Genomic DNA, 23,571 nt, shown 5'->3' with positions numbered 1-23,571 from the left:
TTTTTTTTTCTTAATGAGTTATTGGTACATTTTAGGTATACAGTACAGTTATATTCATCATTGGGATCTTGTACCTTTTTATATGACAGGTCTTGGTTCTCATTTTTTCCCTTTATCCCTGCCCTCCCTTCACCTCCTCCTCCCTTCCCTATTTACAAATACTTTATTTCCAGTTTTTCATTTTCTCTTGTTTTTTTTCTTTTCCCTTATTTCCTTTCCCTGACCCTTCCCACTTCCCCTACACGTTTAGCCCTTTTCTTCCTATTTTACATTGTCAATTATACGATTAGGATCTTATGTACCATTATAATTTTTCTAATTTTAAACTCAATATAGATATTTGATGATATGATATATATTGACTTGCATTTACAATTTGTTTTAGGGTAAGAATATCAAAGAGAAAATTTAAATATAATTTTATGTTCTCTTTTAATGAAAAAAAAACTCCAAAGTTGAGCTTAAAAAGGAAAAGAACTCACTTTAGCCAAGTGTTTTGTATTAGACTAGTAGAGGGTAAGATGGGGCTGATAAATTCTAATTTCTTAATTATGGTTCATCATTCATTATTTTGTTTTATTATTGTGATCCTACAGTAGTGTATTCAATAGCCAAATATGTTATTTTATATTTAAGAGTCTTACCTTTTTCTGTTGACAAGGATAATTGGTTTTATCACTGGTTGAAAAAAGTTATTTTATTTCTTGCAGCATATCATGGTACCCATTTATATTTAAGTTTTCAAACTACTATATTTAACAGCTATCATACTTCATTGTATTTATTTTCAAAGGAAAAACAGTATTACAAATAACTCTAGAGTCCTTTTAAAACTTACTAATTCCCTAAAAAGGATGACTTTTAGGGAGTAATATTGATACAGTTTTGGAATGAACATTCTTGATTATGATATTTGAGTTACTTTTTGTTAAAAGAATTCTGTGGAAGAGAAATAACATCTGATGTGAGGGAATGCTCAATTCTCAACAGCCATTTTTAAGCCACTCAGTGAGATGAAATTGTTCTTCAGAGATTTTAATGTGGGATAAAGTTAGTTATATGATAAATGTGATATTGAGCTGCAGGAATAAAAGCTGTAAAACAAAATTAGACACCAATGCCTCTTCTGGGAATAATGAAATTGGCTTAGATTTTCAATGGTAAGTAAAGAAAAATATATTTTCTATAGTAAGTGAAGAAAAATATAATGGTTTTGCAAAGCTCTAGTGTCGAATGATTAACATTTTATGGGTTGTTAACCTGACAATTCAGTTATGAAGTGAGTTGGTGGATTTTCGTGATTAATATTTAACTTGTTGCCTTAATAACTTCTTAATTTGTTGTACAAATTAATAAGGCAGTCTTCAAGAAAGTGCTTCTTTTTTCTAATTAGTTTATTTGATAAGAACATCCGGTAAAGAGCAGCTTTTGGTATAAAGAGAAATGCATATTAAAATAGTTCTTTAAGCTCCTAATAAAAATTTCCTCACTGCAATTTTTAATATTGACCAGTAAAGTTATTGTAAGAGCTGGACTGCAAACCATTTTATAGAATATGTTGAAATTGAAAACAAATTATTAAAGAAAAAAACTAAGATTTATTAAAATAGAAATTGAGTATAAAATATCATATTTTCAATAAATCTAGTAAGATTTGGTAAAATAGAAATTAGCAATTAACTATAAAATTACATTTGTTTCTGAGATAGTAGATCATTTGAATTTTTGTTTATTTTACTAACAGTTATGGCTCACTCATTTAATAGTGTAAAATACAATCCATATACACTCTAAATTTCATATTAATAATAATTCAAACCAAACACTAAAGAGGGTTTCTGCCCACAGTTTTTAATGTATATATTACTTATAAGTATTTCTTATGTTATATTGTTTATTAATCTCAAGTACATTCTCATGAACTAGACATTGATAAATGAAATATTACCAGACAGTATATATGCTGAGTGCAAGCAAGAATGAGGAAGCTAAAAAATACATGTGAATAAAACTTCTAAGTACAGAGGAAATTACTGAAGGTAATCAGAGAAAATGCAGAAAGATCTAAGAGATCTGGAATGGTCTTCTTAAGTGAACTCAGTATTATCCACTAAGATTTGTGTCATATTTTGTCATTTACAACATGTTTTCATCTATGTCATCTTCTCTCAACTCTAAAGAGCAATAGTTATTATTACTATCCTTTAATTAACAATGAGGAATTTAAAGAATAGAGACCTTGAATGACTTAGGCAAAATTCCTGAAGGTAATAAGTAGAAGAGACATCAGAGAACAATTTTTTTACTGCATTCTATGTTCTCTATAGTGTCACGCTCCTGTTAAAGACAGATATTTTTCCATTAGCAAACAGGATATGAAAGACAACACAGTTGTCACTTGGTATCTGTATGGGATTGGTTTTAGGATCCTCTTTGGGTACCAGAATCTGTGAATGCTCAAAGCCACCTTGCCTGGTTTACAAGTGCACTTTTAAAAAATATTTATTTTCAACCCATGGTTGAAACCATGCATAGATGAGGAATCCATGAATGTGGAGAGCTAACTTTATTTTATACAAGTTAAGTTGTTTTAAAAATACTGAACTGTGAATATTTATCTGGAGAAAAATAAGGAAATCTGCCAGGTGAATGCTGAATTTTGTTGTGGCATTGGTTGATTCCAGAGACGATTTTTGAGCATCTTTGAGATATTGTGCTAAACAATAAAGTTAGAGCCAGATATGGTAATTTCTAATATATGTACATCAGTTTCTGTGTATGGAAGCTTAAGTTTTAAATGGACTCATATGAGGCAAATTTATTTCTAATTTTATTATTGAATATGTCTCATATTTTTTAGTTTATCCCTTTAAAATTTAAAGTAAATTGATTTAGATATTTAATGGAGTTATCTTATATTTTTAAGTCTTTAATAATATTATTCTAAATCTTTAATAGTAAATGCTACCATCTGTGGGATACTTCCCTGTGACACTAACAATTCACACAAATCATCTCAATTATCCATAACACATCTATGAAGTTGTCCTCATTTTGTAAAAAGAGAAAACTGATAGCATTTAAGGCCTTTTTTAAGGGTTATATAGACAGTAAGTTAAAGCCAAAATTTAAACCTACCACTGTGTGGCATCAGAATCTGTGCTGTAACAACACTGCTTCAAATTGTTTCCTTACACACACACACACACACACACACACACACACACACTTAATTTCATATACATAATGACATTATGTTATGTACTGTGAGTATGCAAAGGTATTCTGACACTATATTCATTGTATATAATACAGATTGTTTGAGTAAAAATACTGATCTATAAATATTTATCAGGAGAAAAATAAGGAAATAAACCCTAGGAGAATTATTATTGAAAGTTACTATTGTTGGGAGTATACAGTGTGTGTAAACAAATTGGAGGCCAGAAGAAAAGGTTGTGGTAATCACGGTGGTAGACTAAAGCTAATATGTTTATGCTAGAGAACTTTTACTTTGTAACTTGAAAAAGGTACCAAAGGATAAACATATTGGGAGTATGTGCACAATTTTTAAAAGGGCCAATTAAAACATGAAATTCACTTAGAAGTATATCCTCAATGTGTATCCATTTTCCTATGAATGAATATAATTTCTCATTTTTTATAGCTGAGTAGTATTCCATTTTATAGAAAAACCACATCTTCTTTACCTAGTTTCCAACTGAATAGACAAATGGCCTGTTTCCACGTTTTAGCTTTTACAAACTGTGCCGCTATAAACATAGGTGCTCATGTAAATAAGTCACACATGTGTGAATACTTAATAGTTTCTCTGGTGAGAAAAACTATAATAGTACATAAGATCCTAATGAGATAATTGACAATGTGAAATAGGAAGAAAGGGGCTAAAGGTGTAAGGAAAGTGGGAAGGGTAGGGGAAAGGTAATAAGGGAAAAGAAAAAAATAGGAGAAAATGAAAAAATGGAAATAAAGTGTTTGTAAACAGGGAGGGGAGGAGGGGATGAAGGGAGGGCAGGGACAAGGGAGAAAAAATGAGAACCAAGACCTGTCATGTAAAGGTACAATATCCCAATGAAGAATGCAACTGTACTATATGCCTAGAATGTACCAATAAACTCAATTAAAAAACAAAACAAAACATGAAATTCATCACAAGTAGTCACATATTTCTTTCATAAGTAAATGTGAAAAAATATTCAAGTATACTTTAAGAAATTCAGTTAAATTGTTCAGATGTTAAACAACAAACTCTTTCTCCCCAAGCCTCAGGAAATATATAATAAAAATAAATACAATGGAAGAGAGGGTACAAAGAGAAAGGTAGGCAAGTATACATTTCTGGTGGCAATATAAATGAGTTCACTTATCTTGGAAAGCAATTCTGTAATTTATAATAGCCTTGAAAAATACTTTTCCCTTTTGACTATGAATTCCATTTCTGGAATCTAGTCTAACAAAATTATCCTGAATATGTAAAAGAATCTTATGCACAAATACACATTGAGATGTTACATATAACACAAAAATCAGGAGTCTAAAATATACAAGTCTAGAAGACATGTAAATCTTATATATATCTTGTTTTTTTCACCCGGTACCAGGGATTGAACTCAGAACCTTGTGCTAGTGAGGTAGGTGTGGTGCTATTGAGCTAAATCCCCAGTAAGATAAAATTTTTTTAGTGAACTATTAGTGCAAAATTTGACATATGAAAATACTTTTTATTGCAAAAGCAACACATAAAGCACATATAAAATAGTATAAAAATATATGTAGAAAGGTATCTAGAAGGAAATATATCCTTAATATTTAATTATCTGGGTAGTCAAATGTCAGGTAATTTTTTTTCCTATTTTCTAAAATGTTTTTCCCATTTCTTAGTACATTTTAGATATATATTATATTTACATTCATCATTGGGATCTTGTACCTTTATGTCATGTATCTTTGTTCCTGCTTTTTCCCCATTCTCCTGCCCTCCCTTCTCCCCCTCCACCCTTCCCTATTTACAAAGACTTTGTTTCCATGTTTTTCCTTTTCTCATACTTGATTTTCTAAAATTACTTTCCAAAAAAATAATTGATACATTAAGTGTATAAAATTTTAAATTTAGAACTATGACTAGTAAGTAAACATCTAGGTACAATATCCCAATGAAGAATGCAACTGTACTATATGCCTAGAATGTACCAATAAACTCAATTAAAAAACAAAACAAAACATGAAATTCATCACAAGTAGTCACATATTTCTTTCATAAGTAAATGTGAAAAAATATTCAAGTATACTTTAAGAAATTCAGTTAAATTGTTCAGATGTTAAACAACAAACTCTTTCTCCCCAAGCCTCAGGAAATATATAATAAAAATAAATACAATGGAAGAGAGGGTACAAAGAGAAAGGTAGGCAAGTATACATTTCTGGTGGCAATATAAATGAGTTCACTTATCTTGGAAAGCAATTCTGTAATTTATAATAGCCTTGAAAAATACTTTTCCCTTTTGACTATGAATTCCATTTCTGGAATCTAGTCTAACAAAATTATCCTGAATATGTAAAAGAATCTTATGCACAAATACACATTGAGATGTTACATATAACACAAAAATCAGGAGTCTAAAATATACAAGTCTAGAAGACATGTAAATCTTATATATATCTTGTTTTTTTCACCCGGTACCAGGGATTGAACTCAGAACCTTGTGCTAGTGAGGTAGGTGTGGTGCTATTGAGCTAAATCCCCAGTAAGATAAAATTTTTTTAGTGAACTATTAGTGCAAAATTTGACATATGAAAATACTTTTTATTGCAAAAGCAACACATAAAGCACATATAAAATAGTATAAAAATATATGTAGAAAGGTATCTAGAAGGAAATATATCCTTAATATTTAATTATCTGGGTAGTCAAATGTCAGGTAATTTTTTTTCCTATTTTCTAAAATGTTTTTCCCATTTCTTAGTACATTTTAGATATATATTATATTTACATTCATCATTGGGATCTTGTACCTTTATGTCATGTATCTTTGTTCCTGCTTTTTCCCCATTCTCCTGCCCTCCCTTCTCCCCCTCCACCCTTCCCTATTTACAAAGACTTTGTTTCCATGTTTTTCCTTTTCTCATACTTGATTTTCTAAAATTACTTTCCAAAAAAATAATTGATACATTAAGTGTATAAAATTTTAAATTTAGAACTATGACTAGTAAGTAAACATCTGTTTACTGAGAAATCATGTAATAATATTTTAAGCATCTTAAGTAGTTTAGTATAAATTTTTTTATGTACCAAGGAAAAATTTATTTTTGATTGATGTTAAAATCTGTTTTTGGTTTTCTGAATTTCATTAATTTTACTTTGCTGTACCTCAATAATTTTAGATTTAATTCAAGACTGGTCTAGTGATAGTGCTCCAGACATTTTTTCATTTGTTCCATATACATGGAATTTTAAAATCATGTTTCATCAATTTGAAATGATTTGGGCTGCTAATCAACACAATTGGATTGACTGTTCTACTAAACAACAGGAAAATGGTAAGACATTTTAAAGATTAAGTTAAATATTCTGCTCATTAATATACACACAAAGAAAATTAGTAATTATTGTGTAGCTTTGATATTAGAATTGCTTTTTTCTCTATTACCTTATGATAATTTCAGATGATGATTTCAAGATTTCTGTTGGACTAATGCTGTCCTACATTTAATTTTGTTGAGGTATGCATTTAAGGTGACTGTTAAATTTATTTTTATTGACATTAGAAGTATATTTATTTTTTCTTCATCTTTTTTGTTTTGTAGTATATCTGGCTGCCTGTGGGGAAACACTAAACATTGATTTTTCTTTACCTTTTACGGACTTTGTTCCAGCTACATGTAATACCTCGTTCTCCTTAAGGGTACGTATAATTGGATGCATTGTTTATTCCACAAGGTTTATTAGTAAGTTTAATTTTCTGGAGCTTTTCTTTACTTTCATTCCCCATCCATGGCCAACTCAGGTGTGCTAACTTCCTTTCCAATGTCCAGTGACTTTATTGTCATAGAGCTTCATTTTCCTCTTTGTAGTTAACAGCATACAACATTCCTGTAAGTTGGTCATTTTTTTAGAGATCATTTCAGATCTCTGTGGCTAATTTATGTTTTCTTAAGAATCCATTCTAGCTGGGCGTGGTGGCGCATGCCTGAAATCCCAGCACTTGGGAGGCTGAGGCAGGAGGATCGCTGTGAGTTCGAGACCAGCCTAGGCTACATAGTGAGTTCTAAGTCAGTTTCAACTACATAGTAAGACCCTGTCTCAAAAAACAAAACAAAACAAAAAGAATCCATTCTAGCTCTACTGTTTACTAGTCCTCTGAACTAATTGTATGCTTCCCTATATTTAATTCCTAATCGTAACCAAGAATTCAGGGAAGATACACAGTAGTTTTCTTCCTTTTATCTGAAAGACAGCTTTTACATACTTCCCTTTAGCTCAGAAGTTTGTGGAACATCTAGTTTTAGGATATGGATAATCAGTAGTAATTGTAGTATTAATGTTGGCTGTGGTTTTAAAAGTAAAAGCAATAATAATAGGTACACCTAACACCTATTAAACATTTCCTGTATGCCAGACGCTGTTCTGAGTGCATTTTGTGTAGTCACTAATTTGTCAGAACATCTTTGTTATATTATTACTATTTTCTGCATTTATAGATTAGAAATATGAAAGACCAACATTGTATAACTTGTCGTTAGCTGGTGAGTTTTAAAATTGGAAACTACTTCCAATTTTGAACCCTGCAAATACAGCTTAGGGTTCCATTTTTAAATCACACCTGTATGCCATGTGTTAAGAAACTAGTCATCAGTATAAGAATAAGAGATCTAGAAGGAAAAAAGTGTAACAGAATGAAAATCCTTTGATATGCCACCTTAGAATTATCAAAAGCCAGTTGAGGTTACTAAAATTGAATAATCAATGAAGATACTACAGTTTTAAAAATTGAGAAAAATATAGAGCACCTGAGCTTATATTAGTGAATTGTTTTAAAAAACTGAATTTCATATGAAGTACCCGTGGCTAACCATGGAAGATGATATTTCACTGTTATGTGCTATTCTGTATCTTTATTTTTCAATCCAAATTTAGTTTTAGTCAATATATAATCATATTTCAGGCATTTCCCTTAGTGTGGAGTATAAAATATGCCATTTAAAATTTATTTTCTTTTGAATTTATTTACAAGATTGTTAAAGATTTCACTATAAATAGTGACCTAAGATATTTATGCGCTGACTTTTTAACTTTGGTTTGTTATAAACTTATTTTTTAGGGAGAAGATGTTGATCTTCATTTGTTTCTACCAGATTGCCACCCTAGTAAATATTCATTATTTATGCTGGTTAAGAACTGCCACCCACATAAGATGGTTCATGACACTGGTATTACTGCTGACTGTCAAAGTAGTCAGAAAACAGTTAAACCAAAATGGCGCAACATCACTCAGGAAAAGTGAGTACATAAAATAAGTCTCTTATGTTCATTATATGGAGAACTTTCTTCTTTCAAATAATGATAATGAAGTTATCTATAACTAGTTTTTCTGTACAATTAAAAGAATAGGTGATTAATCAGAAACTTTGTTTTTTATTCGTTAAAGGGCTGGTTGGGTTGAATGTTGGACTGTTCCAAGTGTCATGCTTACAATTGATTATACATGGCATCCAATTTATCCACAAAAAGCAGATGAACAGCTAAAACAATCATGTAAGTGTTTTTATGTAATGTGTCCTTTGAAATGCTTGTGTTATGGATAATCTTCAAAGATACAAAAACTTGAAAATTTTGAAAATGTATTTAATATTAAAAGAATAGTATGTTTATACTCTTAAATATTTTAGAATAATTATAGCTAACTTTTAGTCAGCATTTCTTGTACATAAAATACTAACTGGGTCAAAGAATTTCCTGTCTTAAATTATTTCTTACAAGTTTTGTAAGGTAAATATTCTCATCTTAAAGTTGAAGAGACATGCTCAATACTAACTGGGTCAAAGAATTTCCTGTCTTAAATTATTTCTTACAAGTTTTGTAAGGTAAATATTCTTATCTTAAAGTTGAAGAGACATGCTCAGAAAAGTAATTTTCTCAAGCTCTGTCAAGTAGACATGGCTGAGCTGGAATATGAAGCAAAGTGTCCCTGACTCTGTGTATATAAGAAGCTCATGTTGGGAAATGGTAGTTACTTTAAAGTATTTGCTAGTGTGAGAAACTGAAAATGTAAATAAGGACTAAAGGTATAATAAGTAATGTGAAATAGGAAGAAGAGGGACACAGGAAGGGGAAATAGGAAGGCTAGTAGAAAGGAAAGAAGGGAATGGAATCAGTACGAGAAAATGAAAAATAACGGAAACAAAGTCTTTGTAGATTGGGAGGGAAGGGCAGAGGAATGGGGAAAAAATAACCAAGATTGATTATGTAAAAGTACAAATTTCCAACAATGAATCTCATTATATTGCACACATTAAATGTACTGATAAAAATAAAAATTGAAAAAATAAAATATTTGACAATTATATAATTTATAGTTGTTTGAAGGTAATTTTTAGCCTTACGACTTTGGGTCCAAAAAAAGAATTAGAATGAAGTTGTGTTTTCTTTGTGTGAAGTTTCAAAGGACAGAATTCATAGTTCATATGTATGGTGGCTTATGTCACAATGTCTTTGAATAACTGTCTTTGTGGGCAACTTTGCTTAATTGCCAAACTTAGTTAAGGCCTAATTGTGACCCACATTTATATTACAGAGACCTAACTAAGAATGTTAACAGAAACTTTTCATTGATTCTGTGCAATCTGGTCTATGCATTTCTCTTTGTATTTCACTGAAGTTTATTCTCTATTTACTTTCTTAGTTGTTGGTCTTTTGGATCTGTCTTTATTATATACTTACAGATATTATATCAAGATTTTATTTTATATTTATAAAGTAACATTTCTTACTGTATATTTCCATGGTGAACTTCTAAGCAATCATTTTCTCCTTTCCTTAAACATTATTTTTTTTCCAATTTATTCCAGTGTCTGAAATGGAAGAAACAATGCTATCTGTGTTAAGGCCAGCCCAGAAAACATCAGACAGAGTTGTTTCTTCTCCTTCTACTTCTTCACGCCCTCCAGTTGATCCCTCAGAACTTCCACCAGATAAACTTCATGTAGAAATGGAACTCTCCCCAGATTCTCAGATAACTCTCTATGGACCATTATTAAATGCCTTTTTGTGTATAAAGGTATGATTTTTAAAAAGAATTTACATGTATTATAAATACAGGCAAAGCAGTTACAATCCAATAGAAAATTGAGATCATTTGAAATAGTCAGATGATTTAAAAATTGTTGAGGATATGTTGTGTATATTGACTAGGCTTGAAGTCCTAGACTCAATTACAACTTTTTTAAAAATAGTACTTCTCAGCAGAGCTTTGTGTGTGTGTGTGTGTGTGTGTGTGTGTGTGTGTGTATGGTGTGATTTAGGAATGGTGCTAGTTGCTAGAAATAAAGATGATAGAGTATATGTTTTCAAGGGGATAAACTTGAGGGCATAGGAGAAGGATGAATAGATACATGAACATATTTTAACACATTGTAGCAGTACAGCAGAAATACTGCTTGTTTGAAAATAATTGATACTTGAAAACATCTATTTTAAGTGAGTCCATTAAAAATAGATGACAGCATTTCATGATAAGCCAAGATTTGTTGGGATCTTTATTTTAAAAATGGAAACAAATATATGAAAATAAGTTTATTTTAGAGTTTGCCAAATATCAATTCTGAATAAAGATGCACTATATGCAAAGAATAAATCAAATCTTGATTTATTTTAAGGTAATTTTTCCACTGAAATTGTGTGATTGTGTAGTCTGATAGCATTTTAAAGTTAATGTCTCTAGTATGATTTTGAAGAGATATTATTTTTGGAAAATTATTTGAGGACTTCATTAGTTTTCTAGAGATCACTTTATTCTTTTTCTACTCAGATCATACTTTTTAAAAGTTGCTAACAACTTATCAGCAGTTTTTTGCTAATTTACTCTTCTCTATGGTAACTAACCTTTCCAAATATCTGTGTATTACTGTTAGCTTCACATATGATGAAAGCAGTTTTCAATCATTGCTTAACACCAATTTCATGAAATTTTGCATTTTCCTAGAATTTTGAAAATTTCCTTCTTTTAAAATTCATTATACTGTTAATATTATATCTCATAATCTAAGAGAGATTAATTGTCCAAATGTAATGAATACTGGAGTTTCTTTTGAGAGGGAGGTTTGTGTGGATTTAACTTTAGATTGTTGTCTGTTATAGTTTCACACTGCAAAGATTTGGATATTGAATACTTAGTTAACAAGGGATTATCTAATGTATAGTAATAAGAGTAAGTAGTTCTAGAGGGGGATTCTGAAGATCAGGGTTGATGGGGAAGAACAATCTAGATTTGTTAAGGAAGGCTTTCTAGAGGACATGCTGGCTGACCTAGGTTTTTGAAGGTTAAAATAAGCTCAATATTTGAGTTACTATGTTACATTTACCAAGAAGCGCTGTAAAACATCAGGTAATGCAGTTTAAGATAAAAGATGCAATGGCAACTGTAGTTAATATTTGTGGAGACCTAGAGTTTCTGTTGATTATCTTTTCTCCCCCTACCATTTTAAAAGGAATTCCTGAGGGATAATGATTTAATTATCAGACTAAAGGGGGTCATAGTGATATAATTGTAGTTTTTAAATACTATAAGAACAATATCAACTGTGGTTTAAGCATTATTATGTACATATTGATCCTCAGGATTCTTATTTTTAAAAATTTATAGTAATGCACATTTACCAAAATTAAGAGGATTGTACCAAATAAAAACACAGGGAAATATAATATATGCTTTTTAATAAATTTTACTCCAAAGTTAGAGCATTTGTTGATAGTGGTGCCATAAGCACTAAAGTATCTATTAACATTTGCATTCATTGAATTATCTTAGAAGTTGTATAAGTCATCTATTAAGGCAAATTATAAAATTTCAAGTTTGGGCATATTTGCTAAATATGTATCTAAAATGCAATAAGCAAAAAATTATCTAGCCCAGTGAACTCTGCTTCTTATAAGGATATGTAATTTACAAGTTTGATTTTTCTCTACCAGAAAGCCTAATGTAATGCTGATATAAGGATAATATTCTATCTTAAATAGAATTACTATTCTGCCTTCTTTTTTTGTTTGTTTTAATATATAACTTATATTCTAGTTAATGTCAATGTTACAACTTTAACTTTGGAATTGAAGCATTTTTTAATATGATTTATATAATATATTTATGTAATGTGGAATTCAAATAGATGAAAAAGATTATGGAAATGTGAAAATTCATGTAACTGGATTTCCTTAGTTACCAAAATTAAACATCAAGAAATTATAAAATATAAATTGAAAAAAAAAGAATTATTCTGTATTTGTTTGTATTAAAAAAGCAAGCTCCAAAATCCACAAAAGAAACTGTTCCTGGCATTATTGTACGAATTCTAAGAAGAATGTATAATAAACATATATTAAAATTTCTGAGGCCCTTTTAGGAATGGGGAGGTCTTCTACAGCTGTAGATGAGATAGTAACTCCGAGCATTTGCCAAAGTTATTTTAATCATGAAAATTTCATGACATTTCTTCTGATATAGATTCAAGGTTGGATAACAATACCACTTATATTACTTTTCTGGATGGGCTTCTCTTGGTCTTTCTGTATTTTTTGATAGTGGAAGAATGGAAATCTTACTTTCATAGTGACAGGACATTAGTGGTACCAAATGCATAGTAACTGGATTCAGGGTATATGCAACACATGTTTTCTTTATTTTAAAAAAATAGTTTAGTAGTCTTGAACATAATATACACAATATAATATATAATTTGGGAAACTAGACTACTTACAAGGCTTTTGTTTCCCTGCTTCTCTGATTTTATTAGCTATCATCATTTATTAATCTTTTCTGTTTAGAGAAATGAGTATAATTAGGTAACTAAATTTTTAATTTGAACAAATGACAGTTTTCAGTTACTTGAAGTGGGTTACTTGATACTCATATGACAAAACAGCTTTAGGAAAATAATATTTCTGAGAACTCTTAACTAAATAGTTTTTCATTCTTGAATTCAAGCTGCCACAAACATGACAGAATGCATTTTTCCTTGCTCTATAAGCCAGTGATTTTTTCCATAGGGTTGTTTGTAATTTGTTTTAAAGATAATTTAATTTCATGTGCCACCTACCATAAAATGGAAATGGAAATTTTATTGTTTTAAAATATTTGTGTATATTTATAGTATTAACCTTAAACTACCATGAATGTTTGCTATAGTATATCACTAATTTTTATCGGTATTTTTTCAAGTGAATTCTTAAAGTAACGCTTTATGGTTGGAGTTTATATATTACAAAAAACAAAAACTTACACAACCAACATTCAATGTTTAATATTAAACTAGCTTTATAAAGGAGTTACAGTTGTTAAAATATATTTTTATTAATATTCAGTAGGTACAAATGTTTTAACTTAGAAAAGACTCCTGGTGTTTTATAACTCCTTAAAAATGTAGTCATTGACACATTTAATACAAATTAGCAAATATATTCTACTATGGTGGTCAGTCAGTGTTCTGTAAAGAATTTGATATGAATTATTTTTATTTCAGATAATTAAATGAAGATTGGTTTAGTAGCAAATTAAACAGAGTCAAAAGAATATTTTTGTCTAAATTGTAATAATCTGCAAGAATCTCTATATAAGATTAAAAATTATAATGATTACAAGAGATGTTTTAAAAGTAAGATATTTATTAATTAAGTGCTAGTAATTGTTCTGCTGGCAAGTATTTAAGATGCTAAAAGCTAATAATCGTGAACAGAGTACATTGATCCTTAGACCTAGAGGAAATATGGGGTAGAGATGATTGGGTCTGGAGGTCATGTGCAGAGAAAATCGTCCAAATGATCTAAGGAACAACTACTGTTTTGAATTCCTTTTAGTTTGATCAGCAATAAAAATTTAAACATTTATGTTTAATTTAAAATTTTTAGTATCAGAATTTCAAGAATAACCCAGTGTTGATTTATCTTTGTATTTGTTCTTTAATTTGTCCACACTTTAGGATTCTAAGAACAGTTATGAAGATTTCAAGCAGGTTTTAAGTTGCATCTATATTATTTAGAGGTGGACAGCAATAGAGAATAGAGGGAAAGTAATGTTTTTGTAAATCAGTAAACTAGGGATTTTAGTATTGGTCTTCCCTTTAATTGTATGACTTTAAGCCTTTCAATAACCTTTTCTTGAAAAGATATTATGACCAGATATTCCTAATTCTAGTCAGAAAATAAATTATTCAACAATTAAACTGTAAAATTTACCAAAATTTTGTTCTTAGCAAATAACAGTTAACAGTTGTATTGCAATGTTTAACTTTTCCTTACTATTGACAGATATGATAGGCAAAATATAAATTCACAATCAGGGGAAGAAAAATAATTTCAATTAAAACTGTTTCTTAAAAATTAAATTTTAATTTCAAATTCAAAAGAAATCAGAATATTAATACTTGAAACACTTCCACATTTAAGAAATCGGTGATCTACGTGAAGAGAGATTTGATAACTGTTGACAACACATGCTTTTATTTCATTAATAACCAAAATTGGACATTCTTATTAAAGCTCTTGAGCTATTTCTGATAAGCTAGACATGATGGCATGTGCCTGTAATCCAAGCTACTCTACAGGCTAAGGCAGGAAGATTATAAGTTTGAGGCCAGCCTAGGATACCTAGGGAAGCTCTGTTTCTAAATAAAAGGGCTAGGATATAGCTTAGTGGTAGATCACTTGCTGCCTAGCTTGTAGCAGGCCCTGGGTTCAATTTCCAGTACTGAAAAAAACAAAAGAAAGGCTTAAAAAGTTCTCATTAGTATTTTAACTGGAATACAAATATGTGAATTATAATATTTACCTAATTAGATTGATTTTCAGTGAATTGATCTTTTCTCAAAGAATGCCTCTGAGCATTGCATCAGAACTTGAGAACTGAAGACAGAAAGCTGTTGAACCATACAAACCTTCAAAGTTGTTTTGAAGACCTAAATTACAAAGTATGGGTGTGGTGTCATGAAGCTTTACTACAGACTTCTGTTATATTTTACATGTGTTTTGCTATAGAATAATTATTTGCTAAAATAAATATACTTTTTTCACATCATGAAAACATACCTGATGCTTTAAATTAAGTACAATGGGTTAGTGAAATATATAGTTCACAAGTTTTTAGGGCTTATAGGTGAAAATCCATTCCATATCTTATTAATAGCATGTTTTTTCTTAATATTTATAGGAAAACTATTTTGGGGAAGATGACATGTATATGGATTTTGAAGAAGTTATTTCAAGCCCTGTTTTGTCATTGTCAACATCATCTAGCTCTGGGTGGACTGCTGTTGGAATGGAAAATGACAAAAAGGAAAATGAAAGTTCAGCCAAATCAATTCATCCGCTTAACTTGCGTCCTTGGGATATTACTGTACTAGTTAATTTGTACAAAGTTCATGGGCGTCTTCCAGTTGTAAGTGTTTCCTTATTAGAATAGTTTGGGAGTATAGTTTGAATAACCATCTAGCATAGGAAACTTTATGTGCTCAGGTGCCCAGAGGCACTGAAAAAATTCATGTTCAAAAGTTTCTAAATTTATCCTTTCACTATTAGAAATCTAGCTTATTTTCTTTATCATATAATTATGTGATCACTTTTTTTTTTTTGTACCAGGGATTGAACACGGGTCCTTGCATTTGCAAGGCAGGCCACCAAACTGCTGAGCTAAATCCCTGGCCCCATGATCATTGGTTTTATTCTTCTTCTTTTACTTTAGCTCTTTCTTTACTGTTCTGTGTAACTTCAGGATATTTTGTCATAATATAGAGTGTTTATAGTTAGCCTAATAGATCTGACTTTATGGTCAGTTTGGTGGAGCTATTACATGACAGTTTCAGGCTTGACAGTGCATGTTGCAGTGTCCATTGTATCCATTCTGGATTCAATACCATTATCTGGTTCACTCCAAGGAGTCTGTAGGGTCTATTGAGGCCAAATTGGACTAAGATAATATTGCTCCAATAAGCCAGGGATTTTGGAGCAGGGTCATATAGGAAGAGGTAGCCCTGAAACATTGCATCGCATACTGACTCTGTGTCATATAGCAGAGAAGTCACCTGTGGTTCTTAGTGTCTATACCAGGTCAAAGTGATAGTCTCCTTTAGAAAAACCAAATTCTCTCAATTGTGATAAATATAATTTTTGTTTTCCTATACTTTCTTAGTCTACTTTCTCTACATCATGATTATGTGTGGTTTTGTTTTTGTTTTCTAGCATGGAACTACAGATGGTCCCGAGTACCCTACAGCTTTCTTGGAAAGACTATGTTTTGAAATGAAAAAAGGATTTAGAGAGACCATGCTGCAACTTGTCTTGTCACCCCTCAATGTGTTTGTCAGTGATAACTATCAGGTAATGGGAAAATGGGAATGATGAGGACAGAGATTTATTACAAATAATTATGGGTTCAAAACTGTGGTAACGTCTGTTCTTGGAATATATAACACTTTGAATTTGATGCTAATTTAATTATTAAGAAAATTTGTACATGTGTCTATATGAGAGTTGTTTCAAGAGCCTTGCTTTCTTTCTTTGTTTCTGTGTTTATGGAATCCTAATTTTATCTGTTTTGTTTTAGAAATGGAAAGAAATACTTCATAACTTTTTAATGTGTTTATAGAAGAGAAAATTAAGTATATTAACTAGTATCATGAAAATGTAAAACATGCAATTTACATGGTTAGTGATTTACTCATATTCATCTAATGTACTTTTATGACAATTAAAAATTTCCTTCATGATACTTCTATGCCTCTTTAAACCAATGATGTTAATCAAATGAGAATTTGTTGTATTTCTAAATAGGTTATCACTTTATTATTATTTTTAAGTGTCAAATTGCTTCTCTTTGCACCTACCACTGCTTTAAGGCCCTATTTTAAGTCACATTGTATGATTTAGAAATATAAATGGATTTGAATATGAGGCAAGATAAAATTATGAATTGGAATATAAATCTGACACCCAGAAGTCAATAGTTGATCATTTACCTGGGTTATATGTATAGTAATTGATAATTTTATTTAAAATAGTATACCTCTTTTCATTCTTTAACCATAGCAGATTATTTTTCTTCATAGTATTTGTTATATATTTGATATAACTGAGGTCATAATAAGTAAAAATTGACAATATGTCCAGATACTGTTTTTGATTTTGGCACACAATGTATCTTTTAAAAAAACTTCTATGTTGAAATAATTATAAATTGAGGAGAAATTACAAAGATAATACACTGCAGCATGCTTTTTCCATGCTGTAAAGCTTTTACATAATTAGGATACATGATCAAAACAAGGAAATCAATATTAGTACAAGGTATATGCATAGTTCTGTGTCATTTTATCACATTTAGGTCTCACTTGTATTTGTGTGTGTGTGTGTGTGTGTGTGTGTGTGTGTGTGTGTGTGTGTGTGTGTGTGTGTGTGTGTGTGTGTGTGTGTGTGTGTGTGTGTGTGTGTGTGTGTGTGTGTGTGTGTGTGTGTGTGTGTGTGTGTGTGTGTGTGTGTGTGTGTGGTACCAGGGATTGAACTTGGGTCCTTGTGCTTGCAAGGCAGGCAGTGGAACCATTTTTTTCAATTTTTTGAGACTGGGTCTTGCTGTGTAGTTCGGGTTGGCCTTGTTCTCACTGTGTATTCCCTGCTGGCCTTGAACTCAGCCTCAGCTGAGTGAGTGCTGGTATTACAGATGTGTGCCGCCACACTCTGCTACTTTATTTACTTTTCTTGACTATTTCCAAGAAACCTTTTGTTCATTTGTCTGTACTAGTTAATTTTCTTTCATAGTAGGAAGCTTCATATTATGAACATTCCCAAGGGTCAGCCCTAGGCTACTTATCTGTAGCTACTTATTCCTGGTAGTGTTTGTCTTAGGGTTTCACAGTCAAGGATCTAAGCCAAAGTGTGGATTGTTATGTCTAGATTATAAAACCACTTTTTACTTTATAGTCTTCTTATGATATATAGTAGTTTGCTAGGGCTGCCATAGCAAGGTATCATACTCTGAATGACTTAAAACAACAGAAATGTATTCTCTCATAGTTATAGAAACCTGGAGTCCTAGATTGAGGTGTTTGTAGGGTCATGCATTCTCTGCAGACTTTAGAGGAAGATCCTTGAAATCTTAGCTTCCAATGGTAGTCAGCAACCCTTTACCTTGCTTGGTTTGTAGATGTGTCAGATTGTCACTTCTGTCCATGTGTATGTGTCCCAGTTTTTCTCTTCTTGCATAAGCACTGGCCACATTAGGTCCTGTCCTAATTATAACTTCCTTTGAACTTGCATATATCTGAGGAGCCCCCTTTAAAGAAAAACACATGTAGTTTTAAAGCTTTTGTGGAGTCACAGTGCAACCCATAACATGGTGTGAACCATTAATAAAATTTAAAATATAATTCAAATCTTATTAAAATATAATTCTTAGGTATAGTTCCAAGATGAGTTATACCTTAAAACAAACCAATATCTGCATATATTTTTTGAGAACCCGTTTCCTTCCAGAATCATTAGAATCTTTAACCAGAAGAGAATTTTATGGACTTCCTCTCCAGCTGTTTCAGATAAAAGACTAGGGAATTGATGCCTACAGAAATTAAGTGGTTTTATATAAAGTACACATTTGGTGAATATAAATTATATCAGAAAGCTTCTGGATCTATTATAGTAGGTGCAATTTGAAATTTTCTTTTTAAACCCTCCTTAGAAATAGATTTAGCTTTTATTCTTTAAAAATTGTTTTCAAATAATGCATTTCTGTAAATGCATTGAAAGTAGAGGACATCAGCACTTTTAAGATGGCCTACTCTCTCACACACACACACATACACACAAAGAGGAATACCATGATAAAACTAGGCTGGAAAATATCTGAACTATCTCAGTATATATTGGTATATAAAATTCTGAGAACTCTTGCTGTGATGAAATGTCTGGTCAGTAGCAGTATCTATTTTTCGTGGTCTCCTTGTTAGGTAAAGTGAGATTCTTGATGAACAAGTCAGAGTAGTCCTTACTCTGATGAATGTGATGGAGAAGTAAGTGTAGAGGAAATTAAAATTAAAATAATTTCAAATGTAGTGTAAAAAGTTATGCAAAAAGAAGTGTGCAGTGCCTTTGCCTGGAGGCAAGAAAAATGATCACATTTACTTTTTTGAAATAGTTATGTGGTCATTGGTAAATAATGGAACATAAAGGTAAAACAAGGGAATGTGGGGCTCTTGCAGAGGTCCTAGCAGAAGTTGGCCATCTCAATCTATGTGTACTACAATAATAGTGGAAGTAGAGTTAGTGGATTTGTGAAAGATCGGGAAGTAGATTTTAAAAAATTGCTGAATTGATGGGTAGATTATTACTTGATTTTCTTGATTCTTTATTCTCAATAATGTCCTGTGGAACTGGTGTTCCATGGAGTACCCTGCTTCAAAATATATCCTTTATTTCTTAGAAGTTTAATATTTTGATCTCATGATTCCTAACTTTCCCCTAAAAATTGGGCTATTACATTCCCTGTCAAAGTACTAGTTTCTTTTTATTGATGGAGGTAGTTACCAGTTAGAGATCTGTTTACCTTTTAGGACTTAGTTCTATCTTTCTTTGTAGTTAGACTTTCATTGTCTCTAAAGAAACTCAGATAATTTTTTTGAGTATAGCTTTGTGTTAAGAGCTTGGGGATTATGTCTTATTTTCCAGATAGTGTTTTTTTTTTTTTAATTATTCCTGTCTGCATTGGGAAAAAGCAACCAGAAACTATAATGCAATTTCCTTTTAGTAATTACCATCTTATTTTATTTTTCAGCAGCGACCCGCTGTGGATGAAGTCCTCAGGGAAGGTCACATCAATTTGTCAGGTTTCCAATTGAGAGCACATGCTATGTTCTCAGCAGAAGGCCTTCCTTTAGGAAGTGATTCCTTAGAATATGCATGGCTAATTGATGTGCAGGCTGGAAGCCTTACAGCTAAGGTCACAGCACCACAGGTATGCTTTTCATAGTACTATCACTTGAGATGTTATCTCTTTCCTTCCTTTATTCACCTTCCCAAGAATAACTTGTTTGCTAGTTTGAATGTTTACTAACTTTGCACTAATGACATTCTGATGGAAGTCTTTCTTCCATTTAGAATTTTCATAGAAGTAAATGAGTTAGTTGTAAACTATATGTTCCTGAGCCATGTATAGTTGACACATGTAATGTTATGTAGTTCCAAACAATACTTAAAAGAATTAGAGACTTTGAGGAAAAATCAGAATGAGGACTGTTCTAGAAATTAAGTTAATATACTATTAAAATTGTATTAATAGACCTTCTATTGGAACAGTTTTTTCCCCCTTGTATATGAATAATTTTCTAAGGACTTTACTTTCTTGTGTATTTCTTAAGTAGGACTTGAAAGTAGCCCTTATAATGCAAAGGATTAGATACCACAATTCTACTTGTCTATTCTCAAAGCAACATAATAGCACTTATACTTGTTCTTAGTGATAATGAATACTAGTTTAATAAATAAAAATGAATTTGCTGGTAAATCTGGTCTAGAGTACTAGGTGTAATCCTTCTGGATAAATCCATTGCCAACCCATCTGACTTACCTTTAGAAGGCTCAGAATCCTTAAGAATTACTTTGTCTAGAAATAAGACAATTGAAGTTTAGTTGGATGGCCATAATTACTGTAACATTTCACCAGCAGTCACGTATTTATGGTAATATGAATGTTTATCTTGTTACTTTTAAAAGACTGGCTTGTAGTAGAAATATGTACATACTCAATTTTGATAAAACATTGCAGAATGGTTATGAAACATACCTTTTAGAGATTAGTAGTAGCAAGAGGTAAATGAAGAATCTAGGTGCCTTGTTCTCTTCTTTGTATGTTTTAAAAGGAAAATCATATTTTCTAATAGTAGAAATTATGTCCTTTGGGAGGGTAATGTTATGTATACCTATTCTTTAGTATGCTTATTGTTAACTCTAGTTGATTAAAGTATAAAATTAAGGCATATTTAAAATTAAAATAAATATTTGAAGAATTATTTTATGTTTCTGTTTATTTGAACAAAGTGCTTTAATCTTCCAAATACTCAGTTTTCCAAAATTGTAGCTCAACATAATTAGATATTCAAAAATTTACATCGAAGTTTGGTTTGTTATTAAGGTTAGGGTTAGAGAATTTTGGGTGCTTTTGCATACAGAGGATTCTGGCTATCTATAAAAGAATAAACATAATTTTGAGGAAAGAAATGTACTTTAGAAATTGCTGAACTGGAATTTTTTGGTTGAAATGAGTTTTCATTTGACAATCATTCTTCTATTCATAAATACAAAGTAACACAAGCTTGTAAGTGATATCAAGGTAGAAAAATCATAGACTAACAGATTATTAAGCAGCAGGAACAAACAGCATTTGGGTTCTTTCAAACCCTGTTAATATTCTTCCAAAGCTTTTGAGATCTGAACACTTCTTTAGAATGTTAACAGTGTTGTCAACCTATCGTTATTTGTAGCTGGCATGTCTGGTGGAGTGGGGACAAACATTTATTTTCCATGTGGTATGTCAGGAATATGAACTGGAAAGACCAAAATCATTAGTCATATGTCAGCATGGAATCGATCGTCGGTTCTGTGAATCCAAGGTATGTTAATGTGTTGGCAATCTTTTGCACATTAGTGCCTTTTTTAAAATGAAAGATTGAAATTCATCATTAAGATATACATAACCAAGAAATAAACAGTATATTTGTTTTTTTTTCACTGAATTACTTACAAATTATTAGCCAGTTGTTTAGTTGTATCTATAAGGAAACAAAACATGCACATTCACAAATAAATGGAGATACAGTAAAACCTTAGTTCATGATGATAATTCATTTTGGAAGCATGCTTATAATTCAAAGCATTTGTAAATCAAAGGAAATTTCCCCATAAATAATGGATACTCAGAGAACCCGAGTTCGATCCCCAGTAGCCCCCCAAAAAAGCACCAAAAAATAATGGAAACTCAGATGATTTACAATCCAAAAATATTCATATAAAAATGATTACAGTACTGTAATATAGAACAAGATAATAAAGAAAACGCAAAATATAAAAAAAATAAATGAATTAGCCTGCACTCACCTTTGAATATCTCTGTGGCTGGTGTGCCTGAGACAAGAGGAGGGTTATTTGTAGGATGACTTTCACTATCACTAATGGAATCACTGCTATCGGTTTAATGAAATCTTTTTCTTTTCATGCAACTTTGACAAGGAACCTATATAATGACCCTTGATTTTGCTTTCTTTGGAGAATTTTGGGGAAATGTAATATTGCATTGTAGTTAAACAGGTTCATTGCTCACACTGCTGCAGCCTTATTTGTGTGGAGCTTTTCTACAAAATTTTACACAATTACTCACAATTGCTCACATTTCACACATTTCACACATTTGAAGGAGGGATTCCTCTGCCTCATTCTCCTCTGCAGACAAGATCTACTCCACAACCTCTTGCTGTTAGTAGATGAGAATCCCTCAGAGGAAGAGGGAGATGGGAACAGAGACAGAGGAACGATTGGCTCACTTGTAATCATGTGACATTCAACATCACATACTACTATTGCAAGACATCACTCATTCATCAAATGTTTGTGTGTCTCCCAGAACACTTGCAGAACAATATATTTGTAATCTAAGGCTTTATGGTAGCATAAAATACTTTACCACTTATATTTTTTACTATTAAAACTCACGTCTTATTGCATAATTATATATTTTCTGATATTTAAATATATATATATTGGTACAATTGAGATATACATGATGATCTTATTCATCATATGGAATTTATAGTTATACATGATATACCTTAATTCTTATTTTTTTATATTCCTCCTTCATCTGTTGCTCTCTTCCCCTCCTCGTTTACACTTTGTTTCTGTTTTGTCTTTTCTTATTTTTTTCACCCTTTTCCCTTCCTTCCTTTCCTTCTTCTCCTGTCCTTCATGCCCCTTTGTATTTGAACATTTTCTTATTTCACATTATCTATTATACATGGTCATTACTGGTTCAGTTTCTCATCAGAGAAACAATGGTATATTTACACATGTTTATCTGATTTATTTCACTTAGGAATATGATCTCAGGGTGTATCCATTTACCTAGAAATGTCTCCAGTTCATCCTTCTTTATTGTCTAGTAGTACTCTATATTGTACTTAAAAATCACATCTTTATCCATTCCTCTGTTGATGGACATTTGGGTTGTTTCCCAGATTTAGCTATCAAAAACTGTGCTGCCAGAAAACATAGGTGTACATATATCTCTGTGATATCATGCTTTTAATTCTTACCCC

At 31.2% G+C, this 23,571-nt stretch overlaps 1 protein-coding gene across 7 annotated transcripts in view; it reads left to right on the top strand.

Moving 5' to 3' along the window:
* The window catches only part of Kiaa1109 (KIAA1109 ortholog), a 213,952-nt gene that overhangs the window by 57,958 nt on the left and 132,423 nt on the right, over nucleotides 1-23,571 (top strand). For 6 of the 7 annotated variants that reach the window (XM_010611104.2, XM_010611092.2, XM_010611119.2 and 3 more), the window contains exons 16-24: nucleotides 6,403-6,558; nucleotides 6,826-6,923; nucleotides 8,340-8,518; nucleotides 8,667-8,773; nucleotides 10,087-10,295; nucleotides 15,432-15,659; nucleotides 16,460-16,597; nucleotides 20,040-20,219; nucleotides 21,745-21,873. In XM_010611104.2, coding sequence (XP_010609406.1) covers nucleotides 6,403-6,558; nucleotides 6,826-6,923; nucleotides 8,340-8,518; nucleotides 8,667-8,773; nucleotides 10,087-10,295; nucleotides 15,432-15,659; nucleotides 16,460-16,597; nucleotides 20,040-20,219; nucleotides 21,745-21,873 — 1,424 coding nt within the window. The remainder of the gene's footprint in view (nucleotides 1-6,402; nucleotides 6,559-6,825; nucleotides 6,924-8,339; nucleotides 8,519-8,666; nucleotides 8,774-10,086; nucleotides 10,296-15,431; nucleotides 15,660-16,459; nucleotides 16,598-20,039; nucleotides 20,220-21,744; nucleotides 21,874-23,571) is intronic. The other variant, XM_033760040.1, reaches the window with a different exon arrangement.

Source organism: Fukomys damarensis, unplaced genomic scaffold, assembly GCF_012274545.1.
Source record: "Fukomys damarensis isolate Sample0158 unplaced genomic scaffold, DMR_v1.0_HiC HiC_scaffold_38, whole genome shotgun sequence".
Classification (NCBI taxonomy): domain Eukaryota; kingdom Metazoa; phylum Chordata; class Mammalia; order Rodentia; family Bathyergidae; genus Fukomys; species Fukomys damarensis.
This window is presented reverse-complemented; position numbering and strand designations above follow the sequence as displayed.